This window comes from Trichosurus vulpecula, chromosome 8 (genome assembly GCF_011100635.1).
Source record: "Trichosurus vulpecula isolate mTriVul1 chromosome 8, mTriVul1.pri, whole genome shotgun sequence".
Taxonomy (NCBI): domain Eukaryota; kingdom Metazoa; phylum Chordata; class Mammalia; order Diprotodontia; family Phalangeridae; genus Trichosurus; species Trichosurus vulpecula.
This window is the reverse complement of record NC_050580.1, coordinates 54,322,282-54,344,279: the sequence shown is the minus strand read 5'-3', so window position 1 is coordinate 54,344,279 and position 21,998 is coordinate 54,322,282. Positions and strand designations below refer to the sequence as shown.

The 21,998-nt window shown below is 45.7% G+C and overlaps 1 protein-coding gene across 1 annotated transcript in view; it reads left to right on the top strand.

Annotated features, from left to right (window-relative positions):
• The first annotated feature begins 792 nt into the window (after positions 1–792).
• Positions 793–21,998, top strand: part of SPOCK2 (SPARC (osteonectin), cwcv and kazal like domains proteoglycan 2) — a 33,115-nt gene continuing 11,909 nt past the window's right edge. The window contains exons 1-5 of the mRNA XM_036736164.1: positions 793–1,048; positions 19,913–19,921; positions 20,436–20,481; positions 20,722–20,836; positions 21,676–21,790. Coding sequence (XP_036592059.1) covers positions 848–1,048; positions 19,913–19,921; positions 20,436–20,481; positions 20,722–20,836; positions 21,676–21,790 — 486 coding nt within the window. The 5' untranslated portion in view covers positions 793–847. The remainder of the gene's footprint in view (positions 1,049–19,912; positions 19,922–20,435; positions 20,482–20,721; positions 20,837–21,675; positions 21,791–21,998) is intronic.

Here is a 21,998-nt window from a genome sequence, read left to right as displayed (position 1 = left end):
AACCAGTTCTTAGACTCCTTTTGTCTTAATGGAGTCACCCATTACCATAATTTAGTTGAACCCAGCTGCCATACCCAGGGACAGTGCTGAGGCTTACCTGTCCTAGAGACAGCTCTAGTCTTAGAAGTCTGGACTTGGGGTGAAGTGGAGAAAAAGAGAAAAGATGGAGAACTGCAATGGAATACCCTTTTAGACAGCTGCTCTTGGTTTTACAAGGTCTAGAAACCCCTATGTTTCTTCCAGAATCCCTTACTTGCTAGGAAGATGGGCCTTGCACCCTCCTCCCCTTTGTCCTTCCCGGAAGCCTCTAATCCTTGTTAGGTCAGGGCAGTGCCCTCCATGGAACTTGGATTCCCGTGTTTTCAACTCCATTTGTGAGCTCTGTTGGGCTGAAATGTTGTTCAGGTTTGGTTTTCTGATCTGGCCATTTGCTTGGAAATCACAGCCTGTAGTTCTCTGTCTCACTATCTCAGTCTCGCAGTTTCTCTTCCCCTCTCTCCCTTTCCTCCCTCCCCCCACCCTTTTTTCCTCAAGCCAGGTATGATGATGTCAAACATGATGCTGATGCTACAGTTACAGACACAGCCCCTCCTGGCGCAGCCTCTGATTCTCTTTGCCTTTCTGCTTCCAGCTCTGGGGGTTTTCAGACAAGTGCATCTCCTAATCAGGTCACATTTCATCTAGGACCCACCATCCATCTCTTTCCCCAATCATTTCAGTGGTAAAGGAGGAGGAGAGAAGAAGACCTGAGGCTGCATTGTGGTGGGAGAGGGAAGGAAATTAAGGCAAAGAAAATTTAAAAAAACAAAAACCCACAAAGACTAACCAACCCCAATCCGGATCAAAGATGAGCGCTGGGGGCTTTGGGCTGCGGCTGCTGCTGCTGCCCCTTCTGCTCATTGCCGCCCCTGCACCCAGCTCGGCGGAGGGGGATCCTAAGGGGGTCAAGGATGGCGAGACCCCTGGCAATTTCATGGAGGATGAGCAATGGCTGTCGTCCATCTCTCAGTATAGCGGCAAGATCAAGCACTGGAACCGCTTCCGAGACGTGAGTCTGCAGAGCCGCAGCCCCGCGGCGGCGTGGGACTGATGTGGGGTAGAGTGGGGTGGAGTGGAGTGGGGTGGGGTAGAGAGGAGAGAATCCTGGACCAGCCGGGATGAGCTGGAAGGTGAGGGCCCTGCCCGGCGCCCGGCTGTAGCCGTCCTGGAGCGGGGGAGCCGGCTCCCAGGGGATGGGGATTTCAGGTGCACCGGCCTAAAGCTGGGCGATGGGAGTAGGCTTGTAGAGTGGCTTAAGGTTTTGCAGCAGTGAAGGCGGCCCGAGGCACCGGACATTGGGAGGGGGGTTTGGTGCAGAGCGGCCGGGAGGCTGGCAGCCGGGAGCCAGGGAGCCGGGAGCCAGGGAGCGGCGGTGGCGTGTTGCAGCCAGCAGCTTTCACGGCAGAGCCTCTTAATTGCCTCGGCAGTGAGAGTAAACAACATACACCCGAAGCTCTTGCCAAGCTGCCAGCTCGCCGCCGCCACCACCGCCGCAGCTCCTCAGCCCCCGCGGGGCTGGGGGTGACCCTCACCCTTACTCTTCTCGAAGGGGAGGGAGGTGGGAAGACCCGGCGCCGGCCCCTCGCTCCCATCCCGGAGAACCCCAGAGATTCAGCCCCTTGGGGGTGGGGGGCCCGGGATCTCGGGCACAAGAGGACACCGGTGGGAGGGGTGGGGCCAGTCCTTGGGGCCATTTAGGGTTAGAGGAAGGGGACAATGGGGAAGAGACCACGGGAAGGTCTTTCCTCATCTTCCCAAATAAGGATGGAGAACTATTTTCCTTTTCAGGAGGGACAGTAGAAATGGGGGTGGTCGTAGAGGGCAGAGGAAAGAAGATTGTCTCTTCTTCAATAAGGTCTCTCTCCCCTACTTCTTTTGTGAAGTCGTAGTTTCCTGCCCTTTCCTGAATGCCCAACCTCAGACCCTGCGTTGTACCTTCCAGCCCCTCAAATGGCTGAGACTTTGCTCAAATAGAAGTAAGAAGGGCCAGAGGGGGTCTGTTCTGTTCGTAACCCCTGTTTGGCTAGGGGGCTGGAGGGAGAGGTAATCCTTGTTCACTGGAACAGCTAGGATAAGGGAATGGGGTTGAAAATGTGGGGGGGAAGGGAAACTTCCCTGGGCCATCCTGGGCTCCTTTGCTCAGGCCCTAATGTAGGTAGGTGACATCCATGGGCCTGATTTTATATCTTTGATGAGGAAACCAGGCTCAGATAAAGGACAAAATTGGAGTCAGAGTAAGAGGATTGGGTTTGGGAAAGGGCTTGCAAACCGAGGGCCTGCTTGGACTGGAGCAGACTGGAGGAGAGAGGGGAGATCCTTTTTTTCTACACTCTCCTCAATCCCCAGTTTCCCCTTGGTCAGGGCTTTGCAGTGAAGGAGGGGCTGGGGGTGGGGAGGAAGTTGCAGGGATTGTGCAGACAGGCTCCTGGGCCAGTGTTGATGCAGCACTTTGTTTACTGGCACCTGTAGATCAAAGAGGAAATGAGAGAGGGCAGTTTTCCCAGAAGTGCCTTCTCCGTGGAACCTGAGGTTGTAGGAAGGAGATAGGAGTGAATGTCTGGGACCTTGAAACTGGGAGGACTCTGAAGGAGAAGATATAATCCCATGAAACTGACCCACAAACAGTGGGTCAAGTGCCAAATTTGGCATTCTGGCCCTTTGGCTGTTGCGTTCTTCAGGCCTTCTAGTTGGAATCAGTTTAGGAGAATAAGCATGAAAACACATTTCTCCACCTTCTCCCCTTAATAAATACCGCTCATCTGCAATTTGGTTTGAAATATGTTTTAAAACACAGGAGTACACACGTACATACGTACGACATCCTGCTGTAGAATGCGAGAGGCCTGAGATTACAGGTTTTAAGAAAGCCCAATAGATAGAGTTCTGGAGCGGGATTATGTGACAGCTGCCAATCAGCCCGGGCTAAATTCTGGGGCCCTGTGTTTAACTGGAGCAGTGGTCTTTGTGTTTTTCGTTGCCTGAGACTGGGTCTACAGAGAGAACTGAGGAGCCAAAGTCAGGTCGTCTCTACTTTCCCCACTCAGTTACTATTACCTGAACAGAGAGGGTATATTAGCTGCAATCTCCTATTACTGCACTGAAAACAGCCTGCCCAGTGAGGGGGCGGACGGTAGGATGGTGTGATCCAAAAACCATGTGTCACTGTGCCCAGAGCCTCACTCACGACCTCTCTGGGAACCTTCCCCTCTGAGATGAAATCTGTGGAGGTCAGAGGAGTTAGGGGGAATAGGGGTACTGGTAGATGCATGGGGTAGGTAATCAAAATCGTAATAGTTTTTTGAACAAGCTTGCAGGATATCCTTGCTTTTTACCTTCTCCCACCTACCAGGTCAGTTGATAGGAACAGATGATTAATCACTTGGCCCTTACTTCACACAAACCCCTAATCCTTTCCCCACCATTTTCCTGCATCTATCAGAAGACAGGTTCTACATTTGAAATCCTTTGGGATCCTGCCTGATGGAAGCTGTAGAGTACATACCAATTTGGGTGGTCTTAAATCATCTCTTCAGGGCAGGAGGTCCTTTTAAAGCTTCATCACATACCAGGTGCCAGGCCCTGGCAGTGAGAACAGAGGCTTCCTTAGCTGCTAGAGGAAAGGGGTGGGGAATTGATCCCTTGGGATCTGTTGGCAGATTCTGCAGGAAAGCTGAAGTATGCTACCATTGCAGCCAGTGCTGCTTCCTTTATCTACTCTGAAAACCAGTGCCTGCTGTGAAGGCAGATAGTCAATCCAAACTGGGTCTGGTAACAATGAACTTTATTCCAATATTGACCTTGGGTATCTGTGGCCTCCTGGAAACTGGTCCTGTTTTGAAAATGTATTTACTTCTCATAGGAGATAGAAATTCCTTCTTTTAATGGTGGTTGAGCATAGATAATAGATGTGATGAGTCTGGACCTTAGCCCTGTCCTTAGAAATGTTAGCCACAGAAATGGGTTTCCCTTCTTTTGCACTATAGTAGGGTATTGTGGGGTGGAGGAAGAAGGATAGGTAGAGGAGAGGTCTTGGGGAATAGGACAGAGGGAGCTTATATTAAAGAGGTGCTAATGAATAAAATGGAAGAAGCCTGGGATGGAAAATTTCATGGAGTCAGATTAAAGGAGTCTAGAGTCAGAATGGAGGAAGATACATAGGTTGGAGGAGTTTGTGGAGAGAGGGCTTTTAGTAAGTATGAGGGAGTCCAGGGGAAACAAGAAATGACCTCATTTGGGATTTCAAGGGACTGGGATGAGATCATGTGGCCTGAGCTGACTGAGACCTGAGTTCAAATCCAGCCTCAGCCATCTACTAGGTGTTTGGCTCTGAGCCGGTCACTTAACCTCTGTTTGCCTCAGTTTCCCTAACTGTAAAATGGGGTTAACAATAGCACCCACCTCTCAGGGTTGTTGTAAGGATCAAATGACACTATTCATCAAGCACTTGGCACATATTTGGCATGTAATACATGCTTGTTCCTCTAAGAGGAGCTCAGGATAGTCTGGGATGAGATGGACAGTGGCATTTATCAGATGGTTAAATCTTCTCCCCGTAATAGAACTATTCTGTATTTAGTATTACCACTTACCATGTAGGAACGATTTTTGTAACTTTTTCTTTCTTTTTTCTCCCTATAACTCTTAATGCTCTGCTGCCAATGGTGGATAAATTTAATGTCCAAGTCAATTAAGAAAGAAGCCAGGGATCTGTCTGGTTCACTAACCTTGATCTGTCCATCCCTGCAGTAACCCTGGCTTCTAAGAAGCTGGACACCTCCCCCCAGCAGCCCCCAATTATTCTGATGTTAAGAACCTAAACTGGACTTGACCAGAGATTTTCAAGCACCAATGGCATCTGATGGCAATTTAAGCAGAAACAGGCCCATTACACAGCATTCTCATCAGAATGGAGTTTTTTAGGACCGTGGCTAGAAAGACCTTGTGGTTGCCTCTTTTCGTAACTCCTCTATTTTAATTAAATTCCTCTTTTGCCTGCTTCTCAGGAAATCCTAGTTGAAACCTTAGTGAAAATGAGAAAGGTAGTGGAGGTCAAAGTCCATTCCCTAAACCAGAGCCTGAGAGATACTCCCATTGAATGGCTAGCTCTAGTGGTTTGCGAAAAGGAAGAGGCCATTTATTCCAACCTAAATCTACTTCTCTCCAGCTTCCACCTATTGTTTCTAATCTTACCTCCTGTGGGGAAACAGAACAACAGCCCTTCAAGACGACTATTAGTTTCCAAAGAGTCCCCTCTTCAGGCTGAACATCCCCAGTTCCTTCAGTTAACCCTCATGAGGCTTGTTGGTGGTGTTGGGAAGAAAGCACTGGGTATGGAGTCAGGAAGACTAGAATCAGAGTCCTGTCTCTGACACTTTCTATCTGTGTGACCCTAGGGAGGTCACTTTCTCTGTGGCTCTTACCTCTATTATAAAATGATGATTATAATATCACCTATCTCACATAGTTATATTATGAGGATCAAATGAGGTGATGTATGTTAAGTGCTTTGCAAACCTTAAATCTCTATGTCAGTGCTAACTACAATGATGACACCATTGTCATCATCATCTCAAGGTCCATTCTTGCTGTCTTCCTCTGGATACTCTTCAGCTTATCAATATTCTCCCTAAAATGCAGTGTCCAGACCTGAGCACAATTACTCAGCTATGGTCTTCTCAGGGACTATTACTTCCCTAATCCTGGCTGTTAGGCTTCTTTTAATGTTGCCTAAGACCAGATGGGCCTAGTTGAGGAATAGTAATAGTAATTATGATATAGTACTTTCTGGCTGACAGAGTGTACTTTTGGAACCTGCTGGGTTTGGAGCCAGGAGAGACTCCTGGATCCTCTATTAACTCTGCTAGCTGTATGATCCGGAGCAAACCTTCTAAGCTCTATGAGCCTCAGTTTCCTCATCTATAAATGTGGATAACAATACTTTCACTACCTACCTCTCAGGATCATTGTCAAAGAAGCGCTTTGGAAGCCTCTATAGAAGTGTGGGCTATTATTCTTAGTCTTTAACACATTATCTGATTTAGTCCCCACAACAACCCCTGCAAGGTAGGTAAAGTTAAATGTTATTATCCCATTTTACAAATGAAGAAATTGAGCATCTGATTGCTACGTGATGTGTCCAAGATTCCGTCGCTAGGAAGGGCCAGGGCTCAAACTGGAATTTAGGTCTACTGAGTCAAAGTTTAAAGATCTTGCCATTAGCTTTCATAGTGGAGGGCAGCTAAAGGCCCTCTGTGCCTAGAATTAAGAACTTAGTGAACTACTCCTCTTTCAAGACAAAGTGTGGATAAAAAAAGACTATGGCTTATGACTGGAGTGGAGGGTAGGGAAGAGGGGCCTTCTGTTTGACATAAAGAGCCTTTACCCAGAGAACATCAAACAGGAACCAACCCCTAGCTAGTCATAGAATGGATACTCAAATATCTGTGAGAGAGTCTACACAATATATCCTAAGCTTATGGAATTTGATATCCCTAAGGTGGCAGGTATGGGCTGAAAATATTTATAAATTTAGAAACATAGATAATTAATGGATCACAAATCTATAGTGTATTATTAAAAGGAACTCAGATGTTTGGGGATTATGCCTTAGGTTGATGATTACAGCCTTCTCCAAACTTTTCTTTAGAACCCTGGGCTAGATGCCCCAAGGGATTGACACAGTGTGGCAGTTCTAATAGTCTAATGAACACCAGATGGCCTCAGTTACAATTGTTGAGCCCCAGAGGACTCCCTTTGTATATGGTTCTGGGCTTGTGGGTGGGTGAGATGGAGCAGGTCAAAAGATCTCAGAACTCAACCAGCACTGATGTTTTATGACTGAATTTAGTGAGTTCTGAGAAGAGACAAAAGCAGGGGGACAGGTGGGTCTGCCTCCTCCTCAATTTGATAAGACTCACCAAGTAAAAGCCGCTCCTTCCATTCCAGTTTTAAAATCATTTCCCTAACTAGAGAGCACCCTAGTGCTCTAGCACTCTAGCACCAACCTCTCAGAAATACCAGATAGGAAAGGTGATACGAATATGTCTCTTGGCCTGTGCCCAAGAGTATGAGCCAGGGAAGGAAACAGAGTGGACTGAATGTTCTCTTGTCCTACTGGGACGAGGAAGAGTGTGGTCTAGAAGGACCAGACCAGATTTCAGCCCTGTTACTAGTCGTGTGACTTTGAACAAATCACTTCCACTCTCCAGTGTTTATTGTTGTTAAGTCATTTCAGTCGTGTCCAACTCTTCATGACCCCATTTGGGATTTTCCTGGAGAAAATACTGGAGTGGTTTGCCATTTCCTTCTCCAGCTCATTTTACAGATGAAGAAACTGAGGCAAACAGGGTTCCAGGTCAATACAACTAATAAAGTGTCTTAGGCTAAATTTGAACTTAGGTCCTCCTGACTCCAGGCCCAGTACTCTATCCACTGTGCCACCTAGCTGCCCTCCAGTCTTTAATTTCCTCATTTGTAAATTGGAGGACTTAGATTGGTTGATCTCTAAAGGTCCCTCCTAACTCTAAAATCCTATTATTCTATGACAGGGGGGTTCTTTGCCTTTTTGTGTGTCATGGATCCCTATGGCCATCTGGTGAAAAATTAGGACCCTCTTCTCAGAATAATGTTTTTAAATGCATAAGATAAAATACATAGAATTACAAAGAAAATCAATTATAATAAAATATAATTATCTGAATATTTTAAGAACAATTTCATGGACACTGAGTTAAGAACCCTTGTTCTAAGATTAACCCATAGAAAGACAATAGAAAAGGTGAGAGAAGACCAAGAGCTACCCTTGTTGGCTTGGGAGGCCGTGATCTCAAATTTGTCAGATCTGCAGCACATGAGGGGTTAAGTGTTCCCCCTCCCATTTCTGAGAGCTGGAGGGGTGGGAGGGCAGGAGAAGCCCTGGACCATTAGGGCCCTTGTGTGACACTGATGGCGAGAACAACAGGGAAATTTTTCTCTCTTGCGCTTGAACTTAAAGCTTTTAAAGATGCAAACCTGGCGATTTCTCCTCCCTACTCCCCCATGCCCTTCTTCCAAACCTCAGCTGGAAGGTTATTCAGGAAAGGAGTTCTAGATCTCCAGGAAGAAGACTTCTTTCTTATGTCCATGGCTAAGTCATGCTAGGGGTATGTGCTCTTCCAGGGCAGGGTGGGTGGTGGTGGGATGTGGATAGAACAGCAACATCTCTTTACATGAAGGGAGTGTAGGAGCTTGTTTCAGAAGGCTGTCAACCTGTGTTTCTTTTCATGTGAAAATAGATATTTGTATAATTGTGCACATGTGTGGGAGAATGTATCTGCACAGGTTCATACCTGGATAGAAAGCTTATCTCAGTCAAGGGAGACCTGTGGGTGGGAAGAATGGGCAAGTCTGGGCCCAACCATTGGCCATATGCATCCAGTTGTACTTAAAGCATAAATATCTTCATCCGTCAGGGCTCTTGTCCAAGAAGCAGACACAGGTGCAGCTCCAGGAACACTTTTTTGTTCTGATTTTATTAATAAGAAGATCTCAGAGTCAGTCTGGCCTTTTGAGGTAGAAAAGGAAAGAGAGAAGTCCTCAAAAGAAGCCATCTCTCTTCTTGGCATGTTTTATAGCTAATGGTGGGAATAGTGATGGTGCGTAGGGGCAGACAACCAGGACTTGCCTCCTTTCCCTGGAGGGGGTGGGGGCAATGAATCGATGAAAGCCTCTTTTTACCCTCTGTATTCCTTGGCTTTGAAATACACAAGTAGGGAAACCTATCTTGGTTTCCAGAAGCAAATGCTTCTGCCGTCTCACATCCTGATGCCAGATTTGGAATGGGGGCATTGGGCAGAAATTCCATTCAAGTTCTTCCTTTGCGGATTCTTCCTGACCACACCAGCTATAGAGATCTTTCCCGGCCCTCTGCTCCTGTAGCCATTATCATCCCATCGGCATTTATCCTCTATTTGTATTTTTTAAAAGTTGTGTGCTGTTGTTTAACATGCAATGTGAATAGTGTGCGTTGCCTCTCCACATAGACTCCTTAAAGGCCAGGACTGTGAATTATATCTCTTTGTAGCCTATCCAGTGCTCTACACACAGTAGGCTCTTTCTTGATAAATATTTCTAGGATCACAGAATTTTGGAGCTTAGTAATTGTCTGCATTTCCCTTGAGGTCTAGAGAGATGAAGTGACTTGCCCAGGGTTGAACAGCTGGTTAAGTGAGGAACAATATTGGTGATCCTTTGCACTATGCACCCTCCTCATTTAGGTGTGAAATGCATGAATGAAATAAAATTGCCTCGCCCCCCCCCTCCCCGCCCACAATAAGATGCAGCTTTGACAGCTCTTATGGATGGCACTATTTGGTCTCCTCCCTCTCTTCTCTTTCCTGTGTAAGTTAAGACCTATCCTCTTTCAGGAGCAGGCTCCCTACCCAATCGGGTATACTCTGTGACTCTGATGATCCTGCTTCCTAAGACTGGGGTAGGATGGGGGGAATTTCCTTTCCTATCTGTGTACCTTTCTCTCCTACATCTCCTACAATATTGGGGTTCAGTGTCCAAGATAGGACACTTAGCCCCTCTCTAGCTCCCACTTTGGAAAGCAGTATTTTCTCTTTCTAATGTGACAGCTTACAACTAAGGGATAAACTAATCCCAGACTAGGGACCTGTCTGTCCTTCTGGTTCTTGCTTACAGACTTAATCCTTGTCTACTAGGCCCCAAATCAGAAGAAGTAGGACTTTAGATCTCCTTAACTTCTAATATTTGTAACGAATCTGGCAGCTCCAATCTGTGATCCTTCCAGATGTCCTAGGACTTTGGGAATTATTTCTTTTCTTCATTTTTGCATTTCATTTTACCTCCCATTGATTTTGGAATTATTTCCTAGATAAAAAACAGAGGCTCAGAGAGTGTCACATAATGCAAGTCAGAGCACAAGATCAGAACCCTAATTTCTTAGCTTGTGGTTCTAGATCTTTCTCTCTCCTGTCCCCATCCCTTTCAGTGCTGAACTCTAGAGTCATGAGGGAGAGTGAATGTTACATTGTGGATGATACCCCTAAACTCTCGCTGGTGCAGATTAGGCAGTGGGAGTAGATGAGAAGCTGGTCGGCTGGGGCCCTTGTATTGATGCATCATTGTTGCCAGGCATGTGATTCTAGCTCGGAGCTGTGCCTGGCACCAAAGGAGTGAGTGATAAGCACATTCTTACCCTAACAAAAAATTCCTCAGAGTGGGGAGTGGAGAAGATTGGATTTCCAACTTCATTCTGTTTGCTTGGGCTCAGCAGAAACCCTCTTCCAGCTTCTCCAAGAGGGGAGTAAATATTTAATGACTCACCTTCCCTCCCCCTTCCCTACCTCCAATCTACCTCAGAGTGAACTCTCATACTTAGTTCCTTCTCCAATCTCTCCTCTTCTCTTTTGCCCCATGGAAAGGTAGCTTTTCAAGATATTTCTGGTTCTGGTTTTGAGTGCCAATTATTTATAAATCCTTAACTATGAAGGAGTTAAGAACAGAGACTGTTCCAAAGCTCAGGAAACTAGGGAGGAGATGGAATGGGCAAGATAAGTGTTTGGGGTTGTCTTGCTCTACAGTGTCCTGGCCATCTTTTTTCTCCCCAGCTCCCAGCTCAGGACTATTTCTTCTGTATAATTTGAGAGTTTAGCCCTTTCCCTGAAGGCCTGTGTTTGGGAAGATTTGGGATTCTCAGGCTGTCTTAATTTCCATGCCAGGAAAGACTGTAGTCTTTGGAAAGTAGAAGGCAGGCTCCATCCAGTCCACAGGATATGTCATCTACCCCCCTCTTCCGTACCCAGTACTATAGGATGGGACCAGTTAGCCTTCAGAGGTCCCCTTAGTCTGTAAAAGATGGAAAGGCCAGGGAAAGGGGGGGTTAAGTTAGGCTGTGAAAGTACCGGAGTGATTTGGATATTAATGAAATGAAATAAACAGCAGCAACTGAAAACACCCACTGTGTGTGGCTCTTATCCATGCTGCCTGGCTGGGGGGGTGGGAGGGGGGAATCTCCCAAGCTCAGGCTTTCTCTGAGCTTGCAGCAGTGGGCCATGTTTCCATGGCAACGGAGCAGAGCTGCAGAGATCAAAGCTGGAGGTGGGTTAGCTTCAAACCACCACACAGGAGTGTGGTGGGGCTTTTGGAAAATGATTGTGTGTGTGTGTGTGTGTGTGTGTGTGTGTGTGAGAGAGAGAGAGAGAGAGAGAGAGAGAGAGAGAGAGAGAGACAGAGAGACAGAGAGCCAGAGAGCCAGAGACAGAGACAGAGAGACAGAGAGACAGAAAGAGACACAGAGAGAGAAAGACAGGAGAGGAAGGGAAAAGAGAAAAAAGAAGAGAGGAGGGGGGAGAGGAGAGAGGGAGGGAGGGAGGGAAAGAGGAAAGGGGGAGGGAGGGAGGGAGAAAGGAAAGGGGGAAGAGGGGAGAGAGAGAGGGAGAGGGGAGAAGGGGAAAGGGAAGAGAGCGGGAGGGAGGGAGGGAGAGAGAGACAGAGAGAGACAGAGAGAGACAGAGACAGAGACAGAGACAGAGAGAGAGAGAGAGAGAGGGAGAAGGAGAGGGAGAGGGAGAGGGAGGGAGGGAGGGGAGAGGAAGCAGCAGCATGTGCCTCCCTCTTGCTCCCTACCCGTATAGAAGTTCCCCTATTCTCTGGTGCTGTCCAGGTTTACTCTGATGGAGAGGGTAGTGTCCCTGACCATGTCACTGCCTTTCTTCTTGTGAGCCTAGGCTATCTATCCTGAAGAAGAGGAGGCATGGGGACACATGATAACTGCTTTATAAGTATCTGAAGGGCTGTCCAATGGAGGAGAGCATTCTGTTTCACTTGACCTCAGAGGCCAGAGCCAGGAACAGTGGGTGGAAGTTAGGAAGGGATAACTTTGCTTTGATGTTAGGTAAAATTTCCTATTAATAACAGTGACTGACATTTATATAGGTTTTAAGGTTTCCAGAACATTCTGTATATGCTCTCTTGGGCAAATCATTTCACTTTTATAGGCCTCAGTTTCTTCTTCTGTAAAATGAGGGGGTTGGAAGAAGTGGCTTCTAAGGTTCCTTCCAGCTCTAAACCCATCCTGCAGTGATGTCACTTGAGTCTCATAAGAGCTTTGTGTGATAGGGTACTATTGCTATCATCCTCTTTTAATGGCTGACAAAATTAAGACTTATCTTAAATCATGGTCACATAGAGTGAGTGCTGGAGTCTGGAGTCAGTCCCTGGTTTTCTAACTCCAAATCTAGCCCTTTCCCCCTAACACAACGTGAGGCCTCTTTTAATGGTTGTCCCCCTCTGAGCATTGACTTCCTCAAGAGGTGATGAGTTCCTCCTCTTGAGAGAGCTTCCCCCAAGACCTGGATGACCCATCAGGGGTGCTGTAGATGGGAGTTCCTGCTCAGATTCGGCAACCAAATAATAACTACTGTATATGAAGGAGGATTGATTCAGGCTATGAAGGTACCAGAGTGATTTGGATATTAACAAAAATGAAATGAAATAAACAGCAGCAGTTGAAAACAAAGCACTCTGCTAGATTATGGGGACACATGAGCAATTTTAAATTTTAAATAGTTCCTGCTTTTGAGCACAATATGTTCTCCTAGGGTCAGAGAAATACAACATGAACACAGATAAGTAAGAACAAGGTAATTTGAATAGGGAGAGAAGGTATTAACAATTAGGGGAATCTGGACAGGATTCATGGGGTAAAACTTAAACAGAGGTCAGAAGGGAGAATGTGCCAGTGTCACACCGGGTGATACTTGAGGTCCTTTCTAATTTGGGGATTCCAAGATTCTATTTTGTGGCCCATTGAAAGGAGTTGGAAATCAAGAGAGAAGATTTTTGTTGTTAATCATGTCTGACTCTTGGTGACCCCATTTGGGGTCTTCTTGGCAAAGAGTGGTTTGCTATTTTCTTTTGCTAGCTCATTTTACAGATGTGGAAACCGAGGCAAACAAGGTTAAATAACTTGCCTAGAGTCACACAGTTAGTAAGTGCCTGAGGCTGAATTTGAACTCCAGGCCCAGTGCTCTATGCACTGAGACATCTAGCTGCCTCCATTAAAGTTCTGGTCAATTACTAATTCAATCAGCTATCTGAGCACCAGTTGTACTTAAGTTTTCTGTTTTAGACCCAGAGACTTTGAAGAGGTATGGAGTTAGCCCCTTCCTTTCAGGAGCTTACAACCTGATTAAAGTAGTTAGACATAGAACTATGGAATACTAGACTGTGTAAGGGCCAGATAGAGTTAGAGGGCCGTCACTAACTCTGTGATCCCTTTACCTGTGTCATAACATTCTGTGGTCTGTGAAATGGCGAGAGCCGTAACTACCCTCTTTACCTCCTAGGGATTTTATGAGAATAAAAATAAGATAATGAGGGAACAGCACTTTTTGCAAAACATAACAAAACAAACAACTATGCAAATATAACATACTCTGTTATGTGGTAGAGTTCTTTTTCCTTGGAGGTATTCGAGCAGGGGCTGGATGATGGCTCCTTGGGGATATTATATCAGCGATTCCTTCTGGGCCATGGGTCGGGCTAGATGGCCACTAAGATCCCTTTCATCCCTCGCATTCTGGGATTCTGATTCTGTGATATAATCTCCACAAGCATCATCACCATCCCTTGCATTGTGTAGTGTGTTCTTGTTAAAAGGAAAATGTGGTATTTAGTAACAAGATCGCTAGACTTGGGGTCCTAGGACCTGAGTACCTGGCTCAGTTCTACCACTTCCCTGTAGGGCATACAACTGGATATGTCACAAAATAAATGCCCAAGTTAATAATATATGTATATATGTATGTATATATATTATTATATATACATATATGTATATATGTATATATATGTATACATTTATTCAAGAGTTTAAAAGGCAGGTAATTCAGAGCAAATCATTTTACCTCACTGGGGCTCAGCTTTTATATTTCTGTAAAATGAGGGCATTGGATAAGATGATCTCAAAAGATCCTTCCAAATCTATGATTCTATGATTTTATGATATGGTCCAGCCCTTAAGGAATGACTAGTGAAAAGCTGGAGCTTTGGTTTTAAAGGGTTTTTGGAGATCAGACTCATGCTCCTTTGAGCCATATGCCTAATTCCCTTGCTTCAGCCACGATGGAAGGTTGACATGGATGATGGGCTGAGGAGAAAGGCTGGTATGATCTCTACGCTTTTCACTCATCCACATGGTCACTGGCATGGACTCCCTGGAAGTCTTGAGAAACCGACCTATGGACCCTTTCTCAGAATAATATTTTTAATTGTATAAAATAAAATACATGTGATTACAAAGCAATTATATCGAAGTATAGGCATCAAAATACTAAAAAAAAAATAACAAACCAAGTTTCCACATATTAGGTTAAGAACCATGGTCATGCAGTTTAATAAAATCCTCATTGGTTGGTCAAGTGTTGATTGGTCGAGATCTTTGCTAAGGAAATGCTGTGTTGGCCAGTGCAAGGGTGATGAACAGTTTTCTATGAGCTCCCCCCACCCTCCTCCACAACCATCTGGAGTGACTTCAGATCAGTAGCAGAATATTTTTGAGCTGTATGAAAGTGACCTTGGAGATGACTTAGTACAACTACCTCATTTTTTTTAGATGAGGAAACTGGAGAAAATGAAGGGGCCTGCTTAGTGGCAGAGCTGGGAGTGGAACCTGGATCTCCTGATTCTCCTGATTCCTTAACACTCTCTGGTGTCATTATTTGGTCATTTTTCACAAATGTTAATGAGCCCACTTTGGTGATATAAATAAACACGTTCCAGTGGCATTATTCACACTTGCTAATGAATCTCTCCTTTTGGTTTATAAATGGCACAAGTCCAATATGTGACTTAAGGGGTATAGAAGTGGGTTATGAGGCTGATATGTAATCCTTGTCCTAAGGGCACTTAAATTTGGCCTCTGTGGTCTCCCATATATGGGAGGACTAGCCCCTAATCTGGCCTGATGTCCTACCTTAGTCTTCTATACTTACTTCAGTCTTTACTGTCAGTTAGTCCCAGCCTGGCAGGCCCACCAGCCTTTCAAAGAAATTTTCTCCTTCCCAGGAAGCTTGTTTTTTCTTTTGCTATCACAGTGACAACTTCTTATTCCACACCCTCACTTCTGATTCCAATGTTTTTGGTCCTTTTTGTCTTACTCCTCGAGCTGAAGTAGAATCAATCTATTATTCACTCATCTCCCTGGGGCCATTTTCTCCCATTATTCCCGGAATGAAGGTTTCAGGAAGCATCCAGCTTCCTTCTTGCCCAACCCCACCCCACTAACTGCCAAACAGAAATCTTTTCACTTAGGCTTTAAGCCCATCTCCTGATTTTTACCTTGGATCTCAGCTCTCCCTAGGGTGTTGCCTTACAAAAAGTATATACTTCTATACTTAAGAATCTGTGATTTCTTCAATGTGGGTAGTCCCTCCACCCATGTACATGACAAGCCCTCTACAGGTAATTTCATAAATGGTCTTTGAGAGTTGCCAACCTGGTGATGAGTTTCTCCAAATTTAGTGAGACTAGTCCTGAGGCAAGAGATTTATAATCTGTCATTGGATCCATACTTGAAACTTTTCCAATATCTGCTCTGATGACACAGCCTTATAGAAGCCAGGGTCATGAGGTGTGGGGAGAAGATATTTTAGTTAAAGTACAAATAATATGTTCTAAATAAATATTTATGGGTTGATTGTTGGGAGTGAGTCAGTCTCCCCCTCCTCTTCTAGGATGGTCAGAGGACTCTTCTTATCCCCAGGTGCTTGGCAGAAGGAATAGTCTGGGGGCTTTTGATGAAAAGTCTATTCTCATGCACCTGCCTGCCTTCACAGTCATTCATGAATTTCCCATCTGAATTTCCTGGCAGGACTTCCTGAGAGAATTCATCCTCCCTGCTGTTCAGTATTGACCATCAATAACTTACTTTGTACTGAGCTCCCCTAATGTCTCTATTGGAGGTTGAGGCATCTGGGGGTGACTTGGGGACATGGCATGGAGAGTCTGAAAGGGAAAGTCCACAGCAGAGCTGGGACGAAACACTTACTAGATGAGCTGGGAAAGCAGGCTACCATGTATGTCCCTGTTCACCACCAGAGGTTTAGAGCCTTTCTAAAGTAAGGTGTACAGCTGTACACACCAAATTCCATTGAGTTCAAGGAGCAATTATGGATCTTCTATGGGCCAGGTGGTATGTTAGGTGTTGGGGATACAAAGACAAAGTTGAATAGTCTCAGCCCTCACAACACTTAGTAGTATTTTCATTTATATTAAAAAGTCATGAAGGGAACGCTGCTCGGTTTCTCCATCTTGAACAATATGCGGCTCTATTAAAGAGTCTCCATGCCTATTATGGCTCTCCCTGTATGTCGTGCCCTTGTTTACTCCATCTGTAGAGACCTATCCAGGGTGAGGGGTGAGGTCCAGAGCAGAAACCCCTAGTTCCTTTGAACCCAAGTCACCCTTATGGGAGCCCCCACTCCCACCCCAGATCATCAAATAGCCTAGAGTCAGGAGAATTTGGATTTAAATTCTCCCTCTGACATGAGGTATATGACCCTGGACACGTGAATCACCCTCTCTTCACTAGAGCTTCCACATCTGTGAAATAGTACCTACCTTGCAGGATAGTCTGTAAGACATAAATGAGCTAATATGTATGTGTATCACCTTGCAAACTTGAAAATGCTCTAGAAATATCACTTGTTATTATTATTGGTGATCTGAACAGCAGCCAGGGGATCATTGCTCTTCAGTGATGATCACTGGTTTTTAACAAGCCACCAACCCAGCTCAGGTCACTTGGAAGCCTTTTGTAATCACTATAACTGTCAGACCCTTCCCCTTTAAGGTTACCATCCATCCACTCTCTCTGTACACACTTATTTGTTTATATCATGTCTCCTTATTAGAATTTAAGCTCTTTGAGGGCAGGGACTGGTGGGTTTGTTTTTTTGGTTTTTTTTTTGCTTTTATTTGGATCCCCGTTGTTTATCACTATTCCTGGCACAACTTAATAAGTACTTGTTGACTGAGTGCCTGACTTCTTGCTTTTCTCTACTGCTAGTAACCAGGCAGCTTTTTAGTAGATGCAGATTGGCCTATTTACAACTCATCTGGCCAATTAGAATGGAAACTCCTTGAGAGCAGGGACTCCCATGATCTTACATTTTTATCCTCCACGTTTAACATAGTAACTAGTAAGTGCTTAATAAATGCATTCCTATTCCACTTCATTCCCAGGCCCTGCCTCAAGTGCCTGCTTTACTCCAAACTTAGAGAACAGAGGCTTTGCAGTAATCATTACTTCCAAGAGTGAAGATGGCGTGGTATAAGGCTGACAAGGAGTGATGAGGAGAAAGAAGGACAGAGACTCTTCCATAAGAGGTGGCCATACCTCTTCTTTCCTCATCTTCCTTTCCACCATCTCTTCTTCTTGCCTGTCTTCTGGTCTCCTTCCTCTCTTGCTGCCTAGACTGCCATCCTCTCCTACCACCCAGTAGGGGAGTCCCAAAGCTGTAAGGCTTAGTGGGTTCTAAGTCTTCAGAGGACCAAAGCCTTTGAACAAAAGCCTTTCTCTACCGAGTCAGGAGAGTTACAAGCTGTAACTTGAGGCTGGGTCCCTAATGATGGATTTTATTACCTTTTTTTTTAATAGAAATCATTCTCATTCTTGGTAATTTGGTTTTTCTCTGATACAATCATGTATGAATGTGCCACATACATACACACACATATGTGTGCCAAGTAGTAACAGATCTCTGAAGCTCTGGCCATGGTGCTGACTATTCATTGCCCTGGCCCTTCACTGTCTTTCTGCTAGACTCAGTTTCTCTTTGTGAACCATATAAGTATATGTTCCCTCTGGATTCCTATATTATACTTGTTCTGACATTCATTGACTTTATGGGAGCCACTGAACACACTCGAAAGCCCTCATGCTGTATGAGACTTGAGATTTCATTATCTCATGCTAACAGCTGCTCTATCATGGATAGCCTAGTTGCTACAGCAGTATCTCCTGATTTTTGAAATCTTCTCAGTTCAAGTATCATCTGCTTGAATCTCATATTTGAAGGGATCTAGGAATCAACTAGTCTAAGTCATCTCCAGGACTAGTCAGCTGTGAACTTTGCCCCTGCTAGGGCATTTCAAGTGTAATTTTACTAATTTTCTCTTACAGAGCAAATGCATAGGTAGGGATGATTAAGGGAGGAAAGAATTCTCACATCCACCTAACCTCCTAGTCCTTGCTGCATCAGTTCTTCTCAGTCCCTCCTGGATCTTAGCCCAGAGGCTGTAGCTGGCAGCTGGCTCCTCAATGCAGCAAGCCTCTGGCCCCAGAGAATCCCTGCCTGGCAGCCCTCCCACCACCTGTCAGGGAATCATGAGTCTCAACAATGAGGTCTCTCTGGGAGCCATTTGTCAATTTTCCATGGGTGACTCAGTCCCCTCAGAGGCCGGGCCTGGTGATGGCAAGGGTAGTGGAAGGAGTTGGAGTCCTATGCCAGGGGGCTAGTGTGGGAGATAGCAGCTCAGTCCCCAGACAGCTGGGGGATCAGCTGGCACAGGACAGCCCCCTGGGGCAAGAGCAGACAGCAGTTTTCCAGAGTCTCTTTATTTAATGTGCACTTTCTGTTGTTCATTTCCCTCCCCCAGTGTTTTAAATATAGTACGCTGCATTGGAAAGACCACTGGGTTAAGGGTCTTGGGTTCTAACCTTAGCTTTGTCATTAATGATGTAACCATGGGCAAGTCCCTTAACTAAATTTCCTCCTTTGCAAAATAAAGGAGTTGGATTAGGAGATGTCCAGGATATCTTTCAGATATGATGTTCTTTGCTTCTGTGGTCTTGTGACTAGATAAGCTGGGCCACAGTAGCTAAGAGGAGGCTAAGCATCAAGGGAGGGAACGGTCCTCTGCCACCTGCTTGGCTGAGAAAGTCTGAACTTCATCCAGTAATAGTTTCATTTGTATTTTCTTAGTTCAGTGGTTCACCTTAAGGAAAGGGCCCTTTCCTTTCACTCAAATCCTAGCAGTCAGGATTAGTTCCAGGCAAGGAACTGAAGGAAAAGGGAAAAGCCCTTGTGGGAAGATGATGGGGAGAGTAACAGGGCCCATACTGTTCCTGAGACAGTGAGCTGGAAGCCCCCATTTCTTTTGCCCTCAGCAGTCCAGGGAACATTACTGCCCAGGGCATGTGGGCCCTTTGGGAAGACTCTCAGATAGTGTTGATGATGGGGATGAAACAAGGTTGGAGAAGAACTGTCCCTTAGTTTACTCTTCAAGGGCCAGAGAGTTGAGAATACTTGTTAGACCACCCTGAAGCTCCCTAGACTCTCTCATAGCTTTGGTTTCCAGATGTAGTCTCTTGTTTGCTTGGCCTGATTCCCCACCTTGAAATCAGAGAGCTGTTGCAATCAGCTGTTGTTGCTGTATCTCTGATGGGCACCTCGGCTTAGCAAATGCAAGTGAGGCAGGGAAAGAAGAACGGGGTGTGTATATGACCTTTCCCAGCCCTGGGAAGTGGTCTGCTGCCATTTCAACTAAGGATTATGGGATTGTAGATTTAGAACTGGAAAAGATCTTAGAGGCCACTGATCCCTTGGTTTTACAGATGAAGAAACTGAAACTCAGAGAGGTTAGATGACTTATTCAGGGTCACACAGCTAGTAATTGTTTGAGGCTGGATTTGAACTCAGGTCTTCCTGGCTCCAAGTCTAGCACTCTAGCCAATAAAGTATGGGGTGGCCATTTGATTGTATCAATCACCCTTTCTGGGGTGGACCTCACTCGTAGATTTTTCTCTTTTTCTTTTTTTTCTCCTGCCCCATGTTCTGTGGCGTACTGTCTTCTGAAAGCCCAGGAGGTAGAGGTGAGTACTGGCTGAGTCTCCAGTGACTTTGATTACTCTGGCATTGGATACCCCCTCTCCTTCCCTTGTTCTCCTTTCCCAACAGGGTGTGTGTGTGTGTGTGTGTGTGTGTGTTGGGAGCAGCAAATTGAAGGGTTCCGTGGATGGAGTTGAAGGAGATTATGAAGGTAAAGTACAGATATACAAGGGTACTTGACTGTGATTGGAGATGGGGTAAGTGAATAGGGGAAGAGCTGTAAGAGCTCTAGTAGGACGGAGGTCTCTTTGGTAAGGATGAGGAAAAGTTTGAATGGGGAATAATTGCACAGGGAATCACTCTTTCCATCCCCTTCCTTTTGCTTCTTCTCTCTCCCCTTCTTTTCTTTTCTTGCATCTCCAAGCCCTTCTTACCCTTTAAATCTGAATTTTGTCTGCCCTGAGAACTGAGCTCGACCACTCGCCTCTTCTCTGGGATTTCGCTACTTCACTTCTCTGATCAGCTCCTCCTTCCCCCTCCCCCTCTCCTCCTTCCTAGGATGACTACATCAAGAGCTGGGAGGACAATCAGCAAGGAGATGAAGGTAAATAGAGGCAGGTGGGTGAGGAGAAGGGTATGTTATACCAGTCCAAGTTGACGATAAGCTGGAGATCCTCAGGGATCTCAGCCCTAAAAAGGGAGATGATGGGAGTTTCCAGCATCCCGAGAGCTCGGTACCAGAGGGAGAGGATGGCCAAGCAGTGGCCTTTGGAAGTTGAGATTCCTTGGGTTCTTTCCTCTGGACCCCCAACATAATTTCTTTCCCAATTCTGTGTCTTCCCAGCTCTGGACACCACTAAAGACCCCTGCCAGAAGGTGAAATGCAGCCGACACAAGGTGTGCATCGCTCAGGGCTACCAGAGAGCTATGTGTATCAGCCGGAAGAAGCTGGAGCACAGGTAGGAAGGATGCGTTTCAGGTCATTTGAACCCTTGGGGCCTTTCTCCCAGAAAATGAGGAAGCTTTTAAGAGTCCCCTGGGTAGGGGGTCAGTGTGGGAGAAGAACAGGTTGAGGGAGCTTCCTTGGGAGGCTCCTCATCCTCCCTGGAGGTCTTTACACAAAGGTTGGGTCTGCTGTAAAGGAATCTTATTTTGGGTGTGGGTTAGGTTAGTTGGCTGCTGAGATTCCCTAAAATTCTGAAATTCTGTGCTCCTAGGAGAGAGTTTTAGGGCAAGAATGTATGTGATTAGAACTCCCCGATTAAAAATAAAAAACCTCAGATGGTTCTTCAGACATCCTGCCCTCTGCTTCCTTTTTGGGTCCCCTCCTATGTCCCTTTATTATCTCTCCCTTCACTCAACACTTCTCTTCTCCTTCTGTTTACCTTTCACTTTGCTCTGCCTATCTCCATTTTGCTATTCCACTAATTACCAACAAGGCAGCAGGAGGTGCCAGAGTAGACACAGTACCTGGCTCAGAGTCAGGAACACTCATCTTCCTGAGTTCAAATCTGACCTCAGACACTTACTAATTGTGTGACCCTGGACAAGTCACTTCACTCTGTTTGTCTCAGTTTCCTCATCTACAAAATGAGCTGGAGAAGGAAATGGCAAATCACTCCTGTGTCTTAGCCAAGAGCACCCCAAATGGGGTCCCAAAGAGTCAGATGTGACTGAAAACAATTACCAACAAATTGCCCCCCCACCCCCTTCCTTTGCTCTTGCTTTATGTCCTTCCTTCCTTCCTTCTCCCAATTTCTCTAATTCTTGCTCCCCTCCCTTTCTTTTTATCCTGTAGGATCAAGCAGCCTACCCTGAAGTTCCATGAAAACAAAGAAGGTTTTTGTAAACCATGTCACATGGCCCAGCTTGCCTCTGTCTGTGGTTCTGATGGACATACTTACAACTCTGTGGTGAGGACACCAGTGGCCGACTTCGAGGAATGGGGGTGGTGGGGTAGTTAAGTCTAGGAGAAGCAGAGATGCTACATCCTCTGTTTCTGATGTTGAACTTGGGGGCCCAAATCCCAACGATGCTTTCATTGACCATCCACCCCATCCTTTCTCTGGGACGCTGTGCTTCTTAGATATGCTCAGTCACTTGGGGTGGCCATAGAAGAGT